Source organism: Salmo salar, chromosome 10, assembly GCF_965601325.2.
Source record: "Salmo salar chromosome 10, fSalSal1, whole genome shotgun sequence".
Lineage (NCBI taxonomy): Eukaryota > Metazoa > Chordata > Actinopteri > Salmoniformes > Salmonidae > Salmo > Salmo salar.
The window spans coordinates 84,521,932-84,546,719 of record NC_138300.1 but is presented as its reverse complement, the minus strand read 5'-3'; the positions used below and the strand labels follow the sequence as shown (position 1 = coordinate 84,546,719).

At 41.5% G+C, this 24,788-nt stretch overlaps 1 protein-coding gene across 1 annotated transcript in view; it reads right to left on the bottom strand.

Annotated features, from left to right (window-relative positions):
• Window positions 1-15,328, bottom strand: part of agbl1 (AGBL carboxypeptidase 1) — a 149,249-nt gene extending 133,921 nt beyond the window's left edge. The window contains exons 1-2 of the mRNA XM_014124437.3: window positions 15,127-15,328; window positions 2,055-2,125 (exon numbers count right to left, since the gene is read on the bottom strand). Of these exons, the coding sequence (XP_013979912.3) occupies window positions 2,055-2,125; window positions 15,127-15,202 (147 nt within the window). The 5' untranslated portion in view covers window positions 15,203-15,328. The remainder of the gene's footprint in view (window positions 1-2,054; window positions 2,126-15,126) is intronic.
• Window positions 15,329-24,788: the final 9,460 nt, after the last annotated feature.

Below are 24,788 nucleotides of genomic sequence, written 5' to 3'. Positions count from 1 at the left end.
CCACCTGGCCGTGCTGCTGCTCCAGTTTCAACTGTTCTGCCTGCGGCTATGGAACCCTGACCTGTTCACCGGACGTGCTACCTGTCCCAGACCTGCTGTTTTCAACTCTCTAGAGACAGCAGGAGCGGTAGAGATACTCTCAATGATCGGCTATGAAAAGCCAACTGACATTTACTCTTGAGGTGTTGACTTGTTGCACCCTCGACAACTGTGATTATTATTATTTGACCATGCTGGTCATTTATGAACATTTGAACATCTTGGCCATGTTCTGTTATAATCTCCACCCGGCACAGCCAGAAGAGGACTGGCCACCCCTCATAGCCTGGTTCCTCTCTAGGTTTCTTCCTAGTTTTTGGCCTTTCTAGGGAGTTTTTCCTAGCCACCGTGCTTCTACACCTGCATTGCTTGCTGTTTGGGGTTTCGGGCTGGGTTTCTGTACAGCACTTTGAGATATCAGCTGATGTAAGAAGGGCTATATAAATACATTTGATTTGAAATTTGATTTGATCAGGATACATTGCTGGGAAGTGGATCAGAAATCAAATTAATAATTATCACTCAAATTAAGAGAAAACCTACTGTCTTCTTTGGTCAAAATTAAAATACTGTTTCTACCAACAAGCATGCTAAAACATTGAATATTTAAAAAATACAAAGTTGCCCATTTTTATATAAGAATACAAAGTTCTTTATATTTATGTTGTTTACATTTGGTTATAATGCAATTCTATTTTCATACTATTTTCTAATTTCATACTTTTTTAAAGCAAAAACACAACAACCGTGAAGGCCAAAACATATAACAGCTTTGACATAATTGAAAATGTAATTACTTACAAACTCATGAAAAAAAGGAATAGTCTACCAACATGCTTGACAACTGTGGTTCAACAGAACCAAATGCATCAACAGCACCAACAACATAACATTATGAAACTGGTTTTAAATGTGGATCCTGACAACCGCAGTACTGAGGGATCAGCTGCATTCACTGGGCTGTAGATAATATCTCACACACCATCCGGTCTATATTGTAATCCTCTGCTCCTCTCCCACCAGAACAGCTACAGTATAGCTAGCTATCCCCACTGACATCTGCCCGCCAGCCTTCTGCCGGCCTTCCTACAGCTGGTCATGCATTTCACTTCACAAGCTTTTTCATACACAAGTTAATGTCATGTAAACTACACAAACTGATTTATGAAGTAGTTTAGCTATTTTAAATAAAGTGGGCACAAACCAATATTGGAAAATATTTTTCACCATTTATTTAATTCAGTCAGGAGTGTATAAATTACAGTATTCTCGACACTGACTAACAGTACACTAAAATACTACTACTATACAATATACTGATATTGAAATGGAAATGTTAACCATCTCACAAAAGTTATTTGAACAACACAACCTAAATTGAAACGTACATTTCTAGAAGCTACACAGTAAGCTACATTATTAGCTGTCTGTGTAATACTAGAGTGATCTATGCCCTGTGCTAATTTGTACGAACAGTAGCTGTTTGGCAAGTGAAAGTTGTGAACATGTTTCCAGGTAGTATTTTCTGGGTGTTGATGCTGGTGATCACTATTCTGAGACCTTGGAACTATAAGGTTTTATCTGCAAAAATAGGATTCTGAGATAATTGGCTTTAAAGTTCCGAACCCTCATTGGTTTGAATGGTGTCAGCGATTTCTATTTAGTATTCTTTTGAATTTAACAACATGAATTGGGGTATTTAAAGTGCTATATACAGTAGGTAGAGAACATTGAACAGAACAAGGTTATGTCAATAACTACATTTTGACAAAAATGCAGATAGAACCTTATAGTTAGTTCCAAGCTCGCCATTTATCTTCCTCGTTCAGCTCTACGGAGAAAGTGCCTGTTGCTAGCCTAGCGTCCCTTTCCCGTCCGTCAGCAGAACCCCTGCCCACTTTATTTGGAGCGTTCCACTTTAGACTGCCATATCAGCGACCATGGGCAAACAGAGACACAGTCACACACCGTGACAGGCACACACATACACAGTCCCAGACCCAGTGTGTTCCTACCTGCAGAGTAGACAGGAGAACCTCTAGTCCGCTGGAGCTGCCGGGGGCTGCCATGCTGGCCCGTACTCGCTCTGAAGGTACACAGGGGAAACAGAAAGGAAGATCAGGCTAGAATCAAGCCCACGTCACACACACACACAGACCCAGCCAAGGAGCCTAGCAGCAGCGACACACAGTCTCCTTGTGGCTTAACTTAACAAGGAAGCCTAGTGGAGCTGTGAGAGAGGGGCGTTCAGCTGCAGGCTGAAACTCTATCTCCACGGATAAATCCCTGCGCTCCATTTGTTGCTGGACGTTGAGATGAGTTTCCTATAAAAAGGGCCTGACAAGACTCAGGGATTAAACAGAGCCCCGCATTCCACAGGAGGCCGCCCTAGTTTAGGAAAACACACAGGGGCTAGAGAGAGGAGTGTGTGTGTGTGTGTGTGTGTAGTTATTATGTTTGGGTGGAGGGGTGTGTGTGTGTTGGGTGGAGGGGGGAGCTTGACCGGACAAATGGGAAACAAAACAAAACACAACTGTCTATCATCCATGTTAGTAATTAGTGTTTCGTCAGATGCATTTAAAAACTTTCAGGATGTTGGTTAGTAACTATAGAGTACCACAGAGTCATAATACCCATTAAACTTGGCGGTCAAACAGGAAAATGGTTCGAATCGTTTTTCCACCATTAACATTTCCCATAAGGGATTTTAGAAAAACTTCAAATAAAGGCTGTGTTTCGTGTAGGCATGATGTTTTGATAACCATGTAAATCTCTCTCGTACAAGGTGACTTTTATCAACATATTCGTCTGTATTTACGCCGCAAAAAAAACTAAACGCTAATTAGCTGTTAATGTGGCTATCAGAAGGAACTACAAATGCCATAATGATCTGGACGAGACTGCTGAATCTCTGGATTAACTATCTAATGTTAGCTAAATGTAGTAATGTATAAATTAGCTACATTTCATTAAATGGACCATTCTGTGAACTAACCTGTGCAAGTTTTAAATTAACCCAATATCTGTTAGCAAAGTTGTCAGATAGAGATGACGGGCATGAGCTTGCAGGGATTGTAGTTTTTCATGATGTCTACTTTGATGCAAATTAGTCTTTTTGAATCTGAGAGTCAATAGAGCTGAATATATTGATAAAAGTCACTTTGTCCGAGAGAGATTTACTTCCCTGTTTGACCGCTAGGTTTTATTGGTATTATGACACCTCCACTGTGGGGCTCTATTGAAGCTAACATGAATGACACAATGAGAACATGAAAGACATTACACCTACCCTTTCACTTTTAACCTATGGTAAAAGCTTCTGTTTTGTTTTACATTTTGCAACACTAATGAACAATAGGTCACACATCCAGTGGTAACAACTATTTAATAAACAGCACACAACCAACACACTGAGGTTTCATAGGAAATACAAACGCCACACGGTATTTAACTGCTTATAATGCCTAGTCTATTCACACTTACAGGGGCTAAATGTCTCACATGCAGAACGGCATTTATTTCAAATGTCTCACTTGAATAGTGTCATTTAAAATCTTCCACAGGCAAAGTGTGATTGGCGTAGGATTATTTGTGTTTGGGAAATATTATGTAGTGTGAATGGCGTCATGGGGATAGAGTGGTCGAGCTAACCACAGCAAACAACAAGGACACATTACAGTAGCAGATTGGAGATAGGTGTTAGGTAAGGGAAATCAGCAATGAAGGAAAATTATTCCTCAATATTGTTTTCCATTGCTGTGTTCGATTAATTTTACCTGATTCAAATGATCTGCTGGTGTCAACCTATTTATGATTATCCACATAATGCAAGGTCTCTGCATACCTAACTATTTAACAGAAATGTGCGTGACGCATACAGTACAGTATGTATATTTTCCCATGATAATTTATGTCAATGTTAAAGGCACACATACAGTGACATACAGAAATAGACTGAGAACTTTCTGTTTTAAGAAACGTTGCAAGCAACACATTCAGTGCTAAATGCTGTTCCACAAGTGGGCCAGCAGGGCCCTAAGTGAAGATACTGTTACGAAAGCCCAAGCTGGACACGTTCTCATGAGAAAGATCATACAAAGGTGAAGTGTCCTTGCTTTTGAAAACTGATACTCTTCTTCTTGAGGTTTCCCTTACGTTTACAGTGGTTGGGATTGACACGTCTTTGGCTCAAGCCCTTGTGAAGAGGGCAGCGTCTGGTTAGAACGAGGGAACAGGAGCGACAATGGCGCCAATAAGGCAAACTCAAGCGCAGTTGGTGGGCTGACAGAGAAATCATTGCCTCAAATTGTACACACCACCTTCTTCTAAAAAAAAGTCCCTTTAAAGGCCCACAGGAAGAGAATTCTTTCCCTATGACATTGGCCATCCTCCCCAAGCCCTGGATCATCTTTATAGAGCTCATTAAAATGTCATATAACGATGGTGTTTCATCAAATCATATGACAACACTGTAATGGGTCCTATTCCTCCTCAAAACCCCATCAGTGTATGGCTATGGAGAACAGAGTGAGTATGTATGAGCTGAGCTATTTTTACCGTGTGGATTAGAGAAAGGATGGACAGGAGAGGCTGTAAATTATGAGCGATGACAGCAGGGTATGTCAAGAGGAACTTTCTGGCACCAACAGATGAATGGAACATGGTGTTCGCTCTGAAGGAATATATGCAATGCTGAGGATAATACTGATCTGCTGTTAGTTTAGGGAAACCCACTCACCAGGTCTAGGACACAAACACAACCAGAACAGAACAAAACCCAAAAACAAGGCCGGTTCTAGGGGGTTCAGGGTTGGGCATTGCCCACCCAAAATGTCATGTTGCAGTAACCAAGCTTGAAACAGACAAAAAATGTCTGACTGCCCACAAGGATTTATCATCTTAGAACCGACCCTGTAAATTATGAAATGTGACACGAGAGGCATGTAAAATTTCAAACGTACTATCATGTCACCATCTTCACTCTCTCTCTACTTTTCAGTGCCCCGGTTTTCACATTTGCTGTGTCATTGAGTGCTGAGAGAGGTCTTAGAGCATAGTATTTAGCCTTTACTGAGTATAAGGCCTTTGATTCCTTGAGATATCTAACAACCCATAGGGTGATTGTTCACAAAACCAGGACAAAAAAAGGACCATGATTTAATCCATAGAATGGTCCTTTGGAGGAAGGATTGCTGACATATACTTGACATTTGTATCTAAAATCATAATTGGGAAATGATTAATTGAAGTTGGAATATTTCGGACATTTTGGCATTACCCTGGCCTCCTTCAAGACTTCATAATGTTTCATATGTACTGTAGGTGCTACAAAGTAAGTATTGGTGTCATATGAAGCTTGCTCTGTAACATGAGTAGTACTTTGATTTCACTAACAATTTTCTTACATTCATTTCTGAATATGGACAAATCTAAATAGGAATCAACCCATAGGCCTACCGTTGATGTGTCATTGGAGAGCACACAAAGAATCAACTGTTTAATCAACTGCTTTTATCTCAGTTGTTTGACTGGCTTTAGAATAGTTTTTCTATGACCCCTGTAACATTAAAGGTCAACCTCTACGTCCAGACTTGAGGTTTTTTTCAGAGCTACTGTAACAACCACTACAGTACACAGCACAGCACAGTCATGATCTCCTGGAAGACGTCGTCCAGACAGACCAACGTCTAGGGAAACAAGGTGCTGTGTGCTCTGATAGCGGTGGCCGAGATCCAACTCAAGGCTAGAGGATGTGTACGACGCTGGCTGATAAAACGGGGAGGCTTAGCTTACCCATCCTCACCAAAGATGAGTGACAAATGGCTAAGATGTTCTATAACTCCATATGGATTTCAGCTGTTCATCAGAGGGTACATTTACTTAGATGTTGCTTGTTATTGAGCTAAAATAAGACTCAAACCAATAATATCAGTCATTATGGTCAATGTTTAATAGTCTTTGAAGGACCACTTTTAATTTGGTGGGCCACTTTTTTGGATTGGCATTAGATATCAATAGAATAAATCAGAGTCTAAAAACCTGTCGTTAGCATGTCAAGCCTTATGATAATGTCCGGAAGAGTGGCTCTTCTTGGGTTTACAGTATTTTCTATAATATATACAGAACTTTAGCTGCTTAACTTAATACGAAATGTATACGAATTGATGGAAATTATGTAAATTATCAAACTGTGGACAGGTAGTATTTATAGTATTTCAGGAGGCGTATAAACTTTCATATCCATTTTCCATTTAAAAGACATGTCATGTCTTGGGAACACTTGGCATAGTTTCACAGTGGGGGGCTTGGAATGCTCGTATGGCTTGCCCATATGGTCCCTAATGTACACGGAACAAAAATATAAATGCAACATGCTACAATTTCAAAGATTTTACTGAATAACAGTTGATATAACAAAATCAGTCAATTGAAATCAATTCATTAGGCCCTGATCTAATGATTTCACATGTCTGGGAATACAGATATGCATCTGTTGGTCACAGATACCTTAAAAAAAGTAGAGGCATAGATCAGAAAAACAGTCAGTATCTGGTGTGACCACTATTTGCCTCATGCAAATGGTGGTCACAACACGTCTCTTTCACAGAGTTCACATAGAGTTGATCAGGTTGTTGATTGTGGCCTGTGGAATGGTGTCCCACTCCTCTTCAATGGCTGTGCGAAGTTGTTGGATATTGGTGGGAACAGGAACACGCTGTCGTACGTGTCGATCCAGAGCATCCCAAACGTGCTCAATGGGTGACATGTCTGGGACATTTTCAGCTTCCAGGAATTGTGTACAGATCCTTGCGATATGAGACCATGCATTATCATGCTGAAACATTAGGCGATGGCGGTGGGTAAATGGCACGACAATGGGCATCAGGATCTCGTCACGGTATCGATAAAATGCAATTGTGTTCATTGTCCATAGCTTATGCCTGCCCATACCATAACCCATACCATGGCATTTTATTGTCCCCAGCACAAGGTGCACCTGCGCAGTGATCATGCTGTTTAATCAGCTTATTGATATGCCACAGCTGTCAGGTGGATGGATTAACTTGGAAAAGGAGAAATGCTCACGAACAGGGATGTAAACAAATTTGTGCACAACATTTGAGAGAAATAAGCTTTTTGTGCGTATGAAACATTTCTGGGATTGTTTACTTCAGCTCATGAAACATGTGACCAACACTTTACATGTTGCGTTTATATTTTTGTTCAGTATATAAATTGCATATGGTGCCCGCAGCCCGATCTAAACACTAGAGGCCAGTATACCTTTCCTTGCTTTATCAAATCATGGGGGTAATACTGGTAATGCTATAGAAGTGTATAGAAGTGCTATAGAAGTGTTGTGTACAGATTATACCAACTTTGTTACAAAAAGTGTGTACCATTATCCAACATGGGCAACTTGGGATGTACTTGTTTTGTAAGTGTGTTTATGTGTGTACACCAAAATAAACATTGTGTACTGTAAGGGACCACCTGTCAGAGAGCTCTGTTCAATGTGGGTGCTGATAGCAATATCTGTGGAATAATGTCTGCAGGACTACAGCGATTATATTGTTAACAACACAGATTTTACAAGCCATCACAATTTGGACACTTAAATAAGCATGAGTATTTCTGTCATCGTAAGAGAGTTTCAATTTAACATTTGATGAAGTCATAGTCAATCTGACTGGCTCATTACCCAGCTGATAAAAGTTATACAGATTATAAAACTATCTGTAAAAGGGATTTTGCTCTGATAAAACAGACAAGACAAATGATTTTGTTAATACGATTAGGTTTAGTGAAAATACAGTTGACTGAGCCTAGTGAGGATGAGTGATTCCACGGTTGGGAATTGACTTCCCTGCAGAGTAGTGGACTATACAGAGACATGCCCGATCTTGCTGGGGTCGGCTGGGTTGGGTATACAGCTCCCCCACCACCTCCTGCATTAACCCCATTTTACACTCGTCCCAAAGACAACGGATACCCCACAACACCCCCCTTTCTTATTTTGAACCATTCAACTATCCAACCAAAGATAGCGCCCTAAATCCAATGTGCTGTTGACCTGCCGCTGAGGGGACAGAGATCATTATTCACACACCTAAAATACTCTCTCCGCTATGCTAAGCCAGGTCCATGTGTTGACGGTCTTCAGAGACCAATCCCAACTGTCTGTTTGACCTGTAGCAGGGTGCTCAGCAGACAAACTCGGACAGACGGAAATCATTGGGCAGAACAGAATGGGTTGAATGATGTCAGGTTGAGATTACCACTGTGAATTTAACGGGGATCCAAAGGGCACTGTGAAGTTCATGGGCTAAAGAGTTGGCAGTAAGGCAGGTGGGTGACAGTGAGGATTAAGGTGGCAAAGGGAACTAGGGGAGAGAGCCAAGGCTCCACAGACCACAAGGGGTCAGGCTGAAGGACAGGACACAAGGCTTGATTTCATCACCCCCCCCCCCCCCCCCCCCCCCCCCAAAAAAAAGGTTTTTCTCTCCTCTGTTGTTGTCTAGTCAAAGTGCTATGTTCCGTACTGGCAATACTGTCTGGATTAAACTCTACTGTACATAAAACACTTCCTATACTGTAAATAGAATCCATTCATCTTAATATAGCATATTCAATAAGCAAATAACATTTTTTTAAACATAAACGGTTAACACAACAGCACATCATGCAACAAAGAGTTCATGTTCCTTTCTACTGTACAGTGAAAGGTACAGGGATGTAACCTTGCTAGCCATTGACTTGCAAATGCAGCAATAAATCAGAAATAACTTAATGAAAGCAAACAGATGGAAAATAAATGAGCCACTGCCTGACGTCAAATGAGCCAGAGAAAGACCGGCTCCAGAATGTGTCGATCTGAGGGAGAGTGGGAAGGAGGAAAAGAAAGAGAGGGTGTTTTGCATATGTGTGTGTGTGTGTGTGTGTGTGTGTGTGTGTGTGTGTGTGTGGTGTGCAGGTGTTTTAAGTGTATAGCCTATATGTGCTTGATGTATAGGCCTCCTGTACGTGTTGGTGGCGTCAGAATGGAGACGCCAGTTGGTTTGAGAAGTCAACCATGTTTCACCCTGACCCGCCTCCTGACGACACAGGCCAGGCTGGCAGGGAGATGAAACTGGCCCGAGATGGAACCAGAGAGGAGAACAGCCAGCTGCTAGGACCAGATATAACTTTATTACACAGCAGCCTTCAGAGTACGGACCAGGTACACTTTTTCTCATGTCAAGGGGACCAAGGAGGCCAAATCTACAATGAACCTGTATGAACCTACAATGAATGTTAGGGGGGCTGTAACGAGAAGGCTGCACAGTGTAGCCTATGGGGTAACATACTGTATAATTAAAGTGAGGAAGCAGATTGAAATGAAGCTATTCTTTGCCAAATTACATCTGACATTCGAAGGGAGACAATTACATTAAAAATAGACATGAGATAACAGGGGGATCCAACGAAAAGATAATCTGCTGTGATAATGTCATAGAAACCTGGTATTGGACACAGTACACTAAATAAGTGGTGTGCTCTTATCGATGAAGTGTGTTCTTACGCCTTCTAAATCTAAGGGCATAATTTAGCCATCAAGTCTTCAGACATTTGAAAAAAGTAAAAAATATACAGCGTAGGAGACTATCTAACAGAAAAGTATTTTATGAAACAGAGGAAAAAGTGGACCTTTGCCCCAGTGCTCTATCGGTTACTGACACAGGTGCAAAAGGATTTGTTGTGTTAAGATTAAACATTATAGTCTGACAATTATTATTAGTTTTCTTTGCTACAGTGGGCAGCCAATTTGTGGTCATGCACCAAATGGATGACCCTAACATTTCAACAAAACATGAAAACTTTACAGTTTGGCCTGTGAAATGTGCGAATGAAATGTGCGAATGAAATTCGTCTTTACCCCCCTTACACTAAAAGGACATTGAATACAGTCATCAAGTACTGTTATTGCAGCCAATACAATATAATGGTTACATGAGTTGCATAGACGTTTTGGGGGCCCTAAGCAAGATTTGGTTGGGGGCCCCCCCACCTTGTGGGCAAAACATTTTAGTGGCCCTGCTATTGGCAGCAGAGAGAAAAATGTACAGCTTTTAAGTAAATGTCCTGCAAATCTACACATTTTGCCATGGGGCGTAGAGAAAATGTTGCTGTTTTAAAGCACATTTTCTGCGATTCAAAAAACTAAAATTGGGGGGTGGGGGGTGAGAGTAAAGCGTGCAAATTTCTTGCAGTTCTACATATTTTGCCATTGGATGGAGAGAAGATTTTTCAGTTTTAAGGCTAATTCCCTGCAGCTCTATACATTTTGTAATGACTTATGCCATCTTCATATGATATCAATTAATGGGGGCCCCTGGAGTTCAGGGCCACTTGGCACGTGTCTTGAGTGCCCAGTAAGTAATTTAGCCATGAGGTAAGTTAGTCTAGCCAGCTTTCTAGAACTTGTAACAATTACAAGGTTTAAATGGCTGGCTAACTAACTTAGCTATCAATTGAGTGACTGAATGGCAGTGATTGACAAAACATGAGGAAAACTGCCGATCAAATCTGGCCTAGTGGCCGTGGGGCCCTAAGCAGCCGCTTATGTTGGTTATGCATAGAAACGGCCCTGATGAGCTGTAAAATGTAAACATGTAATAGACTGTAGAGCCAAGTTGTCCCTATAAAGCTTCATTCATGCCTCACAATAAAATAATGTTGTCCAGCTAAAGTATGAAGCCTAATATTTAACATCATTTTGAGCCATGTAATAGTCGTAGCCCAGTTAGCGTTTTAGGATGCTAGCGTTCAGATAGTCCCTCTGCCCTCATTGCCCTCCAGTGTGTAGGTTGTCTCGTCATCTGAAAAGTTACGGTTTGAAAGGTTACACCATCTCCTGGGCTACTCCCTTTTTGCTGTGAAACACATCTTGGTGGCCATTTCAACCTTCATCGGTATACACTCTACAATAACAGCTAAGACTTAAATCACACTAATGTTTCTTAACGATGGACATAACACACTAAGGGCTCTATTTTCGGGTGGCGGTAAGGAGGCGCAAGTGTCAAACGCCGATAGTTTGCAATTTTGTTTGCAATTCCTTAAAAACGTGCCCCAATATTCCAATTTCAATGTGCAAAAATAGATATATTTAAGACCGTGCAAAAGCTGGTCTTAGCGGTAACGCAGTTGGTTATGGTGTTGATTATGCCAGCGGAGGCGCACATAGTACCCTTGTGTGCATTGCCAATGTATTATTCAAATATTACAAGCAGCAAAACACTCATTCCCCTTTTTATTTATATTGAACATTATTTTTGTCCAGCTTCTGTGAAACATTTGAACCCATTATGTGCAATACCCATTGCATGAAAGGTGTCAGTAACTGTAGGAAGCCTCGTTAAGGAACAATACATTTTTTTAAAGACTGCTTATTGTTTTTCGTTTCTCACTTTGTCAAAAAGGAATCTTCCACTTACCTATGTTGGACCTAACTGTCAAATCACAGGAATTCCGATGGCCGCCCATGGTGCTGAATCCATTTGTAGGCTATATTTGCCTGTTTGTTTGTTTACCTTTTGCGTGGCAAAGTCACTACTGGCCATGTCAACGGCGATGGTAGGCTATAGCTATATATATATTTGGGAGCAGTAATGGTGAGTGGACATTCCCGTTTCTCTTTATATTGGATATTTTTCCAGCTCCTATGGAAGGTTTGGATGTGCGTAAAACCCTCCATAGTCTACGTTGTCTTAGTCCTAATATGATATGCCCACAGGGAGCAATTATGGTGCCTGTAACAGTATTTAGACATAACCTAGTTAAAACAAGTTTATTTTATTAGAATCTTTTTAGGCCTTATCAATAGTGAATTTAATCTTGCTTATTGACAACGATTGGCATGTCCATGGCTCAGCCATAACGCATTTTACAGTAGGCCTAGGCCTATATCAGTGCAAATGCTATGTTAACAATATATTGAAGTCATGTAATTAGAGTTCAAAAACAGTTCAACATATTTAACAAATATGGGATAGGCCTACATTTTGTTATTTTGGTACTGTTGGCTATTTAACAAACTAGGCTATAACAGACTAACATTTGAATCAGAGTTGATGATAATGTGATGACATAAAAGACCATAAATACACAACTTGAAACAACCACATATTTAGCCATGGTGCACATCCTGATTGGTCAGTGAGGGGTCAACACACCTTCAAAAAAAAATTCATCGAAACCCAGCACTTTCGTGCTACCACCAGCTACTGCGCCCATAATTCTGGTTGTGAAAATAGTAGACCCATAAACATATAGCACTACCGCCAGTGCATAGAATTTGGTTTGTTAACATAGACCCCTAAAAAGACAGGTGTCAAATCATAAAGGATGTCCACTCCTAAATCTAACCTACAACCTGTGGCTGAGATCTTGTAGGAATTTGGGTGGGTGGTTGTGGCTGTAAACGTCAAATAACTGCTTACTGCTTCAGAAATTGCTGAAAGATGTCCTGTATGTTTAGTATTGGATGACTATAAAATAGGGGTTAAACATCCAGTTCCTCAGGTCAAAATGTTAACTGATGACAAGGTGACCAGATGGTAATTTCTTGTTTTGGCTCCAGCAGCTATATTTAGGTGGGAGATTGAAACCTAGTATGTCATAAAACAAAGCTGAGGACGAATGCTGTGGCATTATGGGAGCCTTGGCTTCATTAAGTTTCACTGGCTCTCTGACAGGTCCAATATCAGCGAATATCAACACCCCAAGATAACCCTACTAATATTTCAGAAGCGAGAAATTAATTTGTCCCTTTAAAGCATTGTTTCCTTAGGTGACTAGTCCGTCGTTGAAAATAACTCAAGGAGGAGGAAGACGGTAAACTTGACCTTGAACTTCAGAGGGAAATTAGAAACCACCTCCAGGCTGTGGAGACAAATCTTTCCTCACAGAAGCACGAGCCAGGGCTATTAGTCCTATTAGTCCACAGTTGCAAAGAAGCGCTATCACATTGCTAATCTGCAGAGCCACAACAGAGCGACATCTTTGTCCAGTTAAGGTGCATGAATTAGAGGTAACCTAAATCCTAGCTAATTAGCACATCACAGGGTAAACCAGGACTCAAATGGCTCGTTCACAGTGGGATAGGATGATGAGACTGAAGGCATCTTTCATCAAACAGATTCCTCTCAGAACGACACAGAGGGATAACTATGGCTCTGTGAATAAGTAGCTATTAATAAGAAACAATTTGACCCTGGAGTTGAATTACCCCCCCCCCCCCAACTGGTGTTCAGCGTTGGTGTCACACAAGTACTGCCTTTTGGCTTTTACACTAAAGCTACCTAAATCCCTCTGTGGCACAAAAACAACAGTCATATATTAAAATGACTCACTACTCAGTCAGAGCTAAAATTACCACTCTACCAGTGCTATGCTCTAATCATGAAAAGATATGTACCTAGAAGGTATCAAACCAATTTTTCCCCTTCTCATATGGTTTTTGCAGTAGCAGCTTCAAGCAAAATACCAAAATGAATGAGAATTTAAAATTGAATTGCTGAGATAATTAAAATCTCAAAACATGTCTGCTGTCAAGGCTAGATGCAATTTATGTCTTTCTAATATGAAATGAAGATCTGTTGTTGAAGATTCAGCGTTAAGTTCAAGGTGTTTTACTGACACACAAACTCACGCACAACTCAATTACTTCTTCTTGAGGAGGAGTTGCAACCATTTTATATAGCTCTCGTCCATACAGCCGTGCGAATTAAGCAAGGTGACTGCCTGTCACAACAGAACTAAATTCCCTCCCTAATCCACACACACGGTCTATGAGTTATGACCTACACCTGTGGGACATGTAGTTCTCTCTCTCTCTCTCCACACAATATGTTCAACTGCTCCTAAACACTGTCTTAATACACTTGACTCATATAGTATAACCTATTTGTGACTTTACAACATACAATATGGAAACAGATATAACCATCGAATATAACATTATCTGATAATGAAAGGGATAGCGCCATAGAAATGACTGGCTGGAAAGGAGAAGTAAGGGCATTTGTATAGCAATGCTTGACATTGTCAGCTTGCTACTCAGGTGCATATAGAAACTGAGTTCCCGGTGAAATGAGTACACAGAAGCCTCCTTAATGCATGGGCCTGTAAAGACACCAGACAAGATGGCATACATTTCTATACATATCCAGTACACCGAAGCGTGCAAAGCGGAGATTCTGTATATAGTCTCAAGTGTATCTCCTAATAGCAACACACCATGATACTGCTGCTGTGCTATCGTATTGGGTTCCACCAAAAAGGCAATCAAGTAGAAGGTGTTAAAATAAATATCTCCAAGTAGTCCTAATAGCCGACACCATACTGTATATATACTGCAATGTATGTATCTGTTCCTATAGGTAACAGAAAGGATGTTGAGGCACAACTTTGCTGCGTTGGACATATCTTGGTATTAGCTTGGAGGATCCTGTATCATCCTGCATCTGCATGCTTGCACCACCATTATTCAGATGAAGCATTTGTAATGTTGTGGCAGAAAGAAGGAAACATTTTTGTATTTTAACTTCAACACAATATTAATTAGGCAATCAACTGTAAGATTTTCATTGAAACTACTAGGCTAGATATCAGTTAGGTAAATATATTTTTGCAAGACCAGTGGTGGTTGCCGAGTTCATTGTGGAGACAGAAGGGGGAGAGGCAATGGGATGCCGACTAATAAAACTGAACTCACGCATGACTTAGAATCACAGCCTCTCAAAAAGTAGCACGTAAGATAACATTGTGAAATTCAAATCTATGCTGGGATCCATGTTTGCACTGACACTGAAAATAATCATGTCTGCAACATAAAAAAATAAGGTAACACTGTACAGTGTTAACAAAAAGGATATGCATGCAATATTATTGCATAAACCGAGAGCTTTGCATGTGTAAGTCAAGCCCTGACTCTCACCACTTCTCAATGAATGATTCGAGACCTGCGCCAAGTGAGGGATTTCAAAAGCACATTCAAGACATATCAAGGATGCATACTGTATCAAGGATGCATATCCTGCTTACCACTGCAGGAGTAGTTACCCAGCTCTTTCAGGGTTCCGTTCCAGGTAAAGTTACTGCGTTTGCTGTAGTGGTACATGGTTTGTGCTGTGTCTAACCCAGAAGGGGAATAAAGGATACATGTACAAGGGGGGCTCGGTCAGCTCTCCTTCCTCTCACTACTGTCTGTCCTCTGAGTGTGTTTCTCAGGGGCAGCCCACCCGTTGAGCTCTGACTGGAGGAATGTGCCTGGCTGTGCTTTAAAACGCCCTTGTCCGTTAACTCTCTCATTGGACCTCTTGTGCGTCAAACAGTGACATGGATAAGTGAACTCAGAGTGTAAATCACCCCAGCACCCTCGTGTCATCAAGATCAGCTTGTGGGCTCCAGGTTGTAGCACACTGCTACAGAGCCTCTGTGTGTGTGTGTGTGTGTGTGTGTGTGTGTGGTGTGTGTGTGTGTGTGTGTGTGTGTGTGTGTGTGTGTGTGTGTGTGTGTTTGGTGAGATTTCTAATATTTCTAGTATGCAATATGAGTAGACAGGCAATAAATGTTTCCTTTGAACTCAAGCTGTTTAGAATAGATGCTGTAAATATTTGTACAATTTCCATCAATCATAATGTAAGTGTATTCAATCCAATGCATATGCAGTTTGTTGATTAGGTCTATCTATACCAGTGAATTGTGGCAGCTTGCAAAGGATATAACCATGACAACAATCAAAACAAACACGACACTAATGTACCAAAAACGATTTGTCCTGAACTTTCCATAACCAGCAGGGCGATCGAAGAAGACCATGGGCCTGTTCCATTCAGAATACATCTACACTCTTCAAAAAAAGGATTCCAAAAGGGTTATTTGGCTGTCCCCATAGGAGAACCCTTTTTGAATCTTTTTGGTTCCAGGTAGAAGTCTTTTGGGTTCCATGTAGAACCCTCTGTGGAAAGGGTTTTACATTTTGGTTCCATATGCACTGGAACCAAAAGGGTTCTACCCGGAACGCAAAACTATTCAATACTGTAGTTCTTCAACGGGTTCTCCTATGGGGAGAGTCAAAGAACCCTTTTAGGTTGTAGACAGCATCGTTTTTTTCTAAGAGTGTAGGATTGAATCAGCCCTCAGTGTGAATGAAGTGAATTTTTAAAGCAGTGCTGCCTCAGTGACTAAACAGACACAGACATAGATCATAACTCACTGCCATACCACAAACCTTCCTTACGGTCAGACTAGGTGCCAGGAACCACTGACAACAATGCTGGGAACGTAACGCAGCGCAAAAACAATACAGTCATTCAGTAAATGTAATGAGAATACCTTGAATAGAGGTCTAAAGCAGGACAACATTGCAGCTCTAGCTACTTTAACTACAGGCAAAGTGTTACAAACAACTGCATGTCCTGAAGTCAGAGAGCTGAGCAGTATATCTTTACCGAGAGACCTCGGACCACAGATTTACGACTGGCCGGCTGTCTCTCAACCTGATAATTAACACTTTACATCCTTAGAATGACTGGGCCTGACTGACATGGATGCCATGAAAGGAACCAAATCTCTCTCGCTATTTACATCATTCTCTCTCTCAATTTCAATCACATTCAATTTATTAGCCCACGATTCTTTGATCTGCATAATTGGAGCAGGTTTTCCTCCTAGACTGAACGTTATTAAGTAGTACCATACAGCAGGTCAGGCTGGTGACCCATGATGTTACAGACTTCCGCTGTAGCAAACAAGGTTGAGTTGTCCTTTCAGATGATGTACAGTATGCTAGTATGCTAAGGCTGTCCTTAGCCCTGAAGGTTAATAAGGCTCCTGGCCCTAGTCAGGTGCCAGTAGGGAACCTGTAAACAGTTTAATCCCTGCTGCAGAGAGGCAGAGCAGAGAGATGGATGGATGCCCATGTGTAATCATGTCCTCCAGGATATCCCTTTTACACCCAATGCTACTAGCCTTCCAGACAGATTAAACTTCCAGCTAGCCATGGATGTTTGGTTACACTGTGTACCTCCTTCATTTGGCCTCATGGGTGGAATGACATTAATCTTTTTTCACAATTTCATAATTAATAAACATTATTTAATTATTTTTTACACTGACAATCCAGTGTTTCTATGTCAAATGGATTTGTTATATTTCAGTCTTCTGTGATGTATATAAATTGTAGTATTGGGATGCAAACTCAAAATATTATACATTCAACTCTATATCTGACATGGTACAGGTGTCTTCTTTTTAAGTCCATAACCATGTATGTGAGGTGTATACTTTTGTTTCTAAGTAGATTTGTTTAAGACTACCAAGAAACACTCTGTGTGACCCTGATTTAGCCCACTGCAGTATAAGGTTAAATAGCCAAATACACTCATATTCTATAGTACTAAGCTGGCGAGATCAGGCCGGCATAAGAGAGGCTAAATCTTCATACCAAGCACCAGCACTCTTCATAAATAAATCCGAGGAGTGTGCAAGGTCGTGGGAAGGCTGTACACAACTCTCATGTTGTACTACGAATTATCCAGCTTAAACTTTCATAAATCAGTAGCAGCATAACTACAGAAATAACAATCAACCTCCTATAGGGGAAATGCTTTATGGTTAAAAATACAACAGAGACCAGTTCCATCTGTTATACAAACTGTAAGCAGGAACAGCAGCGAATGAATGGTAAATCGATGCAAGGACATTCAAACACCATTTGACATCTTTGACAAGCTTTGTATCAAAGTAATACTTATATTGCTGTGTCCACATGGACAAACCACATCCTGACAGAGACATACTGTAACTTTGTATTTAAAGGCCTTCACAAGCTAATTGCAATGGCTGAATGTGGGGAGACATAAATGGCTGGGCTTATTTCTCTGTCTAGAACTAAACTAGAGGCAATGGTGGAAAAAGTACTCAATTGTCATACTTGTGTAAAAGTAAAGATACCTTAATAGAAAATGACTAAAGTAAAAGTGAAAGTCACCCAGCAAAATACTACTTGAGTAAAAGTCTAAAAGTATTTGGTTTTAAATGTACTTAAGTTTCAAAAGAAAATGACAGATAGCCAGGGGCACACTCCAACACTCAGACATCATTTTCAAATGAAGCATTTGTGTTTAGTGAGTCCGCTAGATCAGAGGCAGTAGGGATGACCAGGGATGTTCTCTTGATAAGTGTGAGAATTGGAACATTTTCCTGTCTGAAATGTAATGAGTACTTTTGGGTGTCAGGGAAAATGTATGGAGTAAAAAGTACATACTTTTCTTTAGGAATGTAGTGAAGTAAAAGTAAGACTTGGCAAAAATATAAATAGTAAAGTACAGTAAAAAAAACTTCTTAAGTAGTACTTTAAAGTATTTTTACTTAACCCTTGTGTAGTCTTAACATTCTGTATACTCCCCTTGTCCTAAAGGTAAGAAATGACCCACCTTCACTAAACCCCTTAATTGAATTTTAAACCCCAAATCTATTTTGCATGAAGAAACAACCTGTCATTCATCAAAAACATTGTGAATATCTGGGTTTTCCCTCTTCACAATGCAGAACGACTGCATTTAATCAGTGGACATTGTTTTCTTTACTAAAGTAGAGGTTTATTATTATTATTATTAATGCTAAAGGCACTACATACAATGTTTAGCAAGAGATAGCACTTATATAGCCCAAGAAAGTAGCAGAAATGTGCAGAAAGTAGTTTTGAATGCATTTTATTGAAGGGAAACAATAACAGTCTTGAACTTTTTTGGCAACATAGTGATATATTCTTATATACTGTACAATGAGGAACTCAACTACAAAATACTAGTCTTCTCCCATTTATGAAACCATTGCCCCCACCCACAAGGTGTATAAACAACAACAATAAATAAGAATAAAATAAGATAATATATACAAAACAAAAACGTGATGAACACAAATCAATCAACTCTAATTAGCACATGTAGGACAGTATGCAAGTGTGTGTGCATGGACTTTGCAGGTGTATTTCTCACATGTGCAGCACATAGTATTTATTCTTTCAGTCCTTCTTTGGGGGGCAGAATTGGCATCTCCTTCTCTTGCCTGCCCCAGCTGCAGCCTCAGATGGATCAGGACAAGATTCAGCCCCCTGAACAGCTTCCACAGGCTCTGCAGAAGCTGCTGTGCGGGGGAGGCGCTCCCTTCTTTGAATGTGTGGGGTTACAAGTGCCTTTCCCAGCTGCTCCAGGAACACCTTCCTCTTGTTCCACTTATCAGGCATCCAGGTATGGTTGATCTTGTTCCATATCACAAAGGCATTGTATAAGGACACATCAATGATGTTATGGAAGATGACCAGGGTCCAGCGTGCAGTCATCCTCCTGCAGCTGTAAGTTCCAATCACCTTGTCCAGGTTGTCCACGCCTCCTTTGTTGTGGTTGTAGTCCAGGATGATGGCTGGCTTCCTGTCCTCACGATCATTGATCTCAGCTGTTTTGTGCAGTGGGCTCAGGAGGACCACATTCTTGTTCCTCTTTGGGAGGTAAGAAACTAGAGTGGTGGTGGGGGTGAAGGCAAACTTTGATGAGAAGGCCTCTCTCCCCCTTGTTGCGAGGAGTGCAGGGGGGAGCTCAGGCTTGTTCTTTCTAACTGTGCCAACCATGGGGATCTTCCTCTTCAGGAGCTGCTGACTCAGTTTAATCAGTAGCACACATAATCTCAATTTCTCATTGTGTGCGTGTGTGTGTGTGTCTTTGTAGTTTTTGTGGTGTGTAAATCATTTTATAACTGCCGGGTCAAAAATGACCCTAAGACAATCTTTGTACTCTGGTGGTGTACAGCTTTCATGGAAATATGAACAAAGGCAATGTTTCACTTTTTCTAATGTTGGGGTCACTCTAGGAAAAGTCATGACATTTCAAGTTGAAAAAATATAATTTAAGGGGTTTTCCCTGCTGTTAAACATAGTGGTGGGTCATTTTTTACCCTTAAGACAACACAAGGTTTAAGTACATTACACCAGTGACTAGAGGTAATGCCACAGTTGCTCATCAATAAGTTAACTGGTGAGGATAACAATGTTGTTAATTCACATTTTGAGGCCTGTTCTTATACTGTGTACAACACTTTCCCCATAGCACAGAAAGGATACTGAGATCCTTGAGAGGGCATACTTGTCAACCCTTGAGCTTAGCGAAAGATAACCTTGGTATGCCATGAATGCATGATCTGCTGGATTAAAGGATTTCAACCGCTCTCAGTGCTTTTGTTTGGGAGGGCTTTCTGAAATAAAATCTTCCAAAGTCCAATTAAGTCCAATGTGTTAGAATAACATTGCTGGTGCTGATAATGAAGTGAAAATGACAGTGTGTGCTAGGACGGGCAGTGCAGCCCATCTGATCTCAAGTCCGTTCCTGCCCACTGTCCCTTTGCACTGGAGACAGTTAGAAAAACTCCTCTGTTTTCATTTGGGATGATTTGATTTGATGTATTCCTTTTTAGCTCCAAGTTGACAAAGGGCCTCAACAGCACTTCTCTATCAAACTGTTATGGGCCGTTTTATTATTTCAAGTTACCATTAGCAGAATTGGTAGCCTCGTAATTACCAGACTGATAACATAATGTAAGCTCGCAAGACGTCCGGATGGTTGTACGAGGTTATAGAATTGGGGCCATCTTTTTCCCCATCAGCCACCCAGAATGGTCTATGTACCTTCAGTTTCTTTACCCTTGTAACCAGAGCTTGTGATGGTCGGGGTAATGGCTCTGCTCTGTTTTTTCCATGGAAGAGAGGGGAGATTTATGGAGGGGTGGAGGGGTTCAGGCAGCCCTGTATTCTTACGTTCAGAGCTGTTCATCACCCAGGATTGTAACGTGAGCAATCGGCCCAACACAGGACTTGGCATGCTCAGGATGGCTGAAATAGCATTTTCCATAAGGCATGAAGAGAGGGCCATGAAATCCAACCACTCTCTAGGCGCTGGGCCAAATGCTCCTCTGGCGCACTGCACCCTTCCCTCCCCCCCTGCAATCTTCCCCCACACCACCCTCTACCCCCACAACTATTTCACACACACACACACACATACTCCACCTCACACAAACTTTGGAACATGTGCAGCGAGGACTGAAAACACACAGAGCCACTGAAATGACACCCTCTCTCAGGCCACTTTATCAAGAGTATCGTAGGTGCACACCTGTTCCTAGAGGAATCTGAAATACCAGAAGCATTTGGTTACACCATTTGATATAATTTGATAACATTTAAACAGGAACTGCATTCATTTTTTTTAAAGCGTGAACTCTAAAATCATTTTTTTTTTTTAATAATACATGATTTGAGAGCAATGCAATGGTATACACAAGATTCTACAGTATAAGCACTCAGGATTCAAAAAGGTTAAATAGAAGGATTAAAATAGATGTCATATCAGTTGCAATATTTAGAAATGGTTTCATTCACATGAGCTGAATCGGTTAGTTAGCCATTGTTTTCAAATCAAAATCACATGTACCATATGATCTATTCAAGGGATGGGAAACTGACGGCCCTTTGTTGAAATTTGGTTGTGCATCAGTTTTTCTCTTGTCAGTGACTGTCAGTTGCTCAATTAGCCCATGTCAGCTAACATTTTTTAGATAGTTGGCTAGACTAACCAACCAATCTAAACTAGTAGTAATCATGGTCGTATTACCGACCACCCCCCATTAATTTTGTTAGTCACTCTCAAGAAGATATCATATTAAAAACTGCAATAATTTCTCTCCACCCTATGGCAAAATATGTAGAAATGCATGAAGTTAGTTAAACATTTTCTAAATCTTCTCTCCACCCTATGGCAAAATTCCACTTGGGCCCCCTAAAGGCTAGGGCCGGATCTGACTGCATGTGTGGGTAGGGATGTGGGTACGCAGACCCCTGAGCCACTGCAGCCCCTCATGATGAGTTCAGCCTTCTTGTGACCCCCACCCCCATCAAAGTTGCCCATCCCTGTGCTAGACCATAAGGCATGAAATGATAGACCATATTAAAGTGATACTCATTTATTGGGATATTGGAGACACATTCTTTAAATGAATACTGACCAAGCAATTAGAATAGTTCATGAAGATTTCATTTCAGCTTTTCTGTCATCAACTGTTTTACAGGTATTATTTACTCTGATTCTGCAGCTATAGAGCGTTGAGACATGCAGGGTGTCAAAGTCACAGATGTGCATGAGTAGAATGGCTTGGCTGGCATATCACAACTCTTGGCACAAGTAAGCACACGCACCACGTATTGGATTTGCACTACACTAAACACAGCAGAAGGGAAACTAATGCTGTATATATTTCATGCTGAATACAAAAGAGTCGATCCCCATGTCATTTCAGTAACCCACCATCTCAGATTGTTCTGAAGTTTCTGTAGTTAGAAACAGATTCCCTGTGAATCTGGAGGTGGTTATTTTCCCCTGTTCAAAGAAATTAATAATTGAAGTCACTTGCATTATTTACTATAAAGTAGTGTGAAAGTGCCAGGTTTCCTGCTAAATTGCTACACTTTTCTACATCGCTACACAGCTGGTGCACAAAATCTCGAGGTTTTACTCGCCTGAGGTGAAGTATCTCATGATAAGTTGTAGACCACAATATTTACCAAGAGAGTTTTCATCAATATTTTTCGTTGCTGTCTTTTTAACACCACAAACCAATGCTGGCACTAATACCGCACTCAACAAGCTGTATAAGGCCATAAGCAAAGAAAATGCTCATCCAGAGGTGGCGCTCCTAATGGCTGGGGACTTTAATGCAGGGAAACTTAAATCCATTTTACCTCATTTCTACCAGCATGTTACATGTGCAACCAGAGAGGAAAAAAACTCTAGAACACCATTACTCCACACACAGAGATGCGAACAAAGCTCTCCCTCGCCCTCCATTTGGCAAATCTGACCATAACTCTATCCTCCTGATTCCTGCTTACAAGCAAATACTAAAGCAGAAAGCACCGGTGACTCTTTCAATACGGAAGTGGTCAGATGACGTAGATGCTAAGCTACAGGGCTGTTTTGCTAACACTGTTCCGGGATTCTTCCGATGGGATTGAGGAGTACACCACATCAGTCACTGGCTTAATCAATAAGTGCATCGATGACGTCATCCCCACAGTGACCGTACGTACATACCCAATCAGAAGCCATGGATTACAGGCATTATCCGCACTGAGCTAAAGGGTACAGCTTCCGCTTTCAAGGAGGGGACCCTAACCCGGACGTTTATAAGAAATCTCGCTATGCTCTCTGACGAACCATGAAACAGGCAAAGCGTCAATACAGGACTAAGATTGAATCCTACTACACCGGCTCCGACGCTCGTCGGATGTGGCAGGGCTTGCAAACTATTACGGACTGCAAAGGGAAGCACAGCCGTAAGCTGCCCAGTGACACGAGCCAATCAGACGAGCTAAATGACTTCTATGCGCACTTCAAGGCAAGCAACACTGAAGGATGCATGAGAGCACCAGCTGTTCTGGATGACTGTGTAATCACACTCTCCGTAGCCGATGTGAGTAAGACCTTTAAACAGGTCAACATTCACAAGGCTACAGGACCTGACGGATTACCAGGACGTGTACTAAGAGCACGCCCTGACAAACTGGCAAGTGTCTTCACTGATATTTTCAACCTGTCCCTGACCAAGTCTTTAATACCAGCATGTTTCAAGCAGACCACCATAGTCCCTGTGCCCAAGAACACCAAGGTAACGTGCCTAAATGACTACCGACCTGTACCACTCACGTCTGTAGTCATGAAGTGCTTTGAAAGGCTGGTCATGGCTCACATCAACACCATTATATCCGAAACCCTAGACCCACTCCAGTTTTTAAACTGTCCCAACAGATCCACAGATGACGCAATCTCTATTGCACACCACACTGCCCTTTCCCACCTGGACAAAAAGAACACCTACATGAGAATGCTATTAATTGACTACAGCTCAGCGTTCAACACCATAGTGCCTTCAAAGCTCATCACTGAGCTAAGGACGCTGGGACTAAACACCTTCCTCTGCAACTGGATCCTGACGGGCCTCCCCCAGGTGGTAAGGGTAGGTAGCAACACATCTGCCACGGTGATCTTCAACACGGGGGCCCCCAGGGTTGAGTGCTCAGTCCCCTCCTGTACTGTTCACCCATGACTGCATGGCCAAGCAAGACTCCAACAACATCATTAAGTTTGCCAACAACACAACAATGGTAGGCCTGATCACTGACAATGATGAGACAGCCTATAGGGAGGAGGTCAGAGACTTGACAGTGTGGTGCCAGGATAATAACCTCTCCCTCAACGTGATTAAGACAAAGGAGATCATCATGGACTACAGAAAAAGGAGAGCCGAGCATGCCCCCATTCTCATCGACGGGGCTCCAGTGGAGTAGGCTGAGAGCTTCAAGTTCCTTGGTGTCCACATCACCAATGAACTGTCATGGTCCAAACACACCAAGACAGTTGTGAAGAGGGCACGACAATGCCTATTCCCCCGCAGGAGATTGAAAAGATTTGGCATGGGTCCTCAGATCCTCCAAAAAATTCTACAGCTGCACCATCGAGAGCATCCTGACTGGTTGCATCCCTGCCTGGTATGGCAACTGCTCTGCCTCCAACTGCAAGGCACTACAGAGGGTAATGCATACAGCCCAATACATCACTGGGGCAAAGCTTTCTGCCATCCAGGACTTCTATACCAGG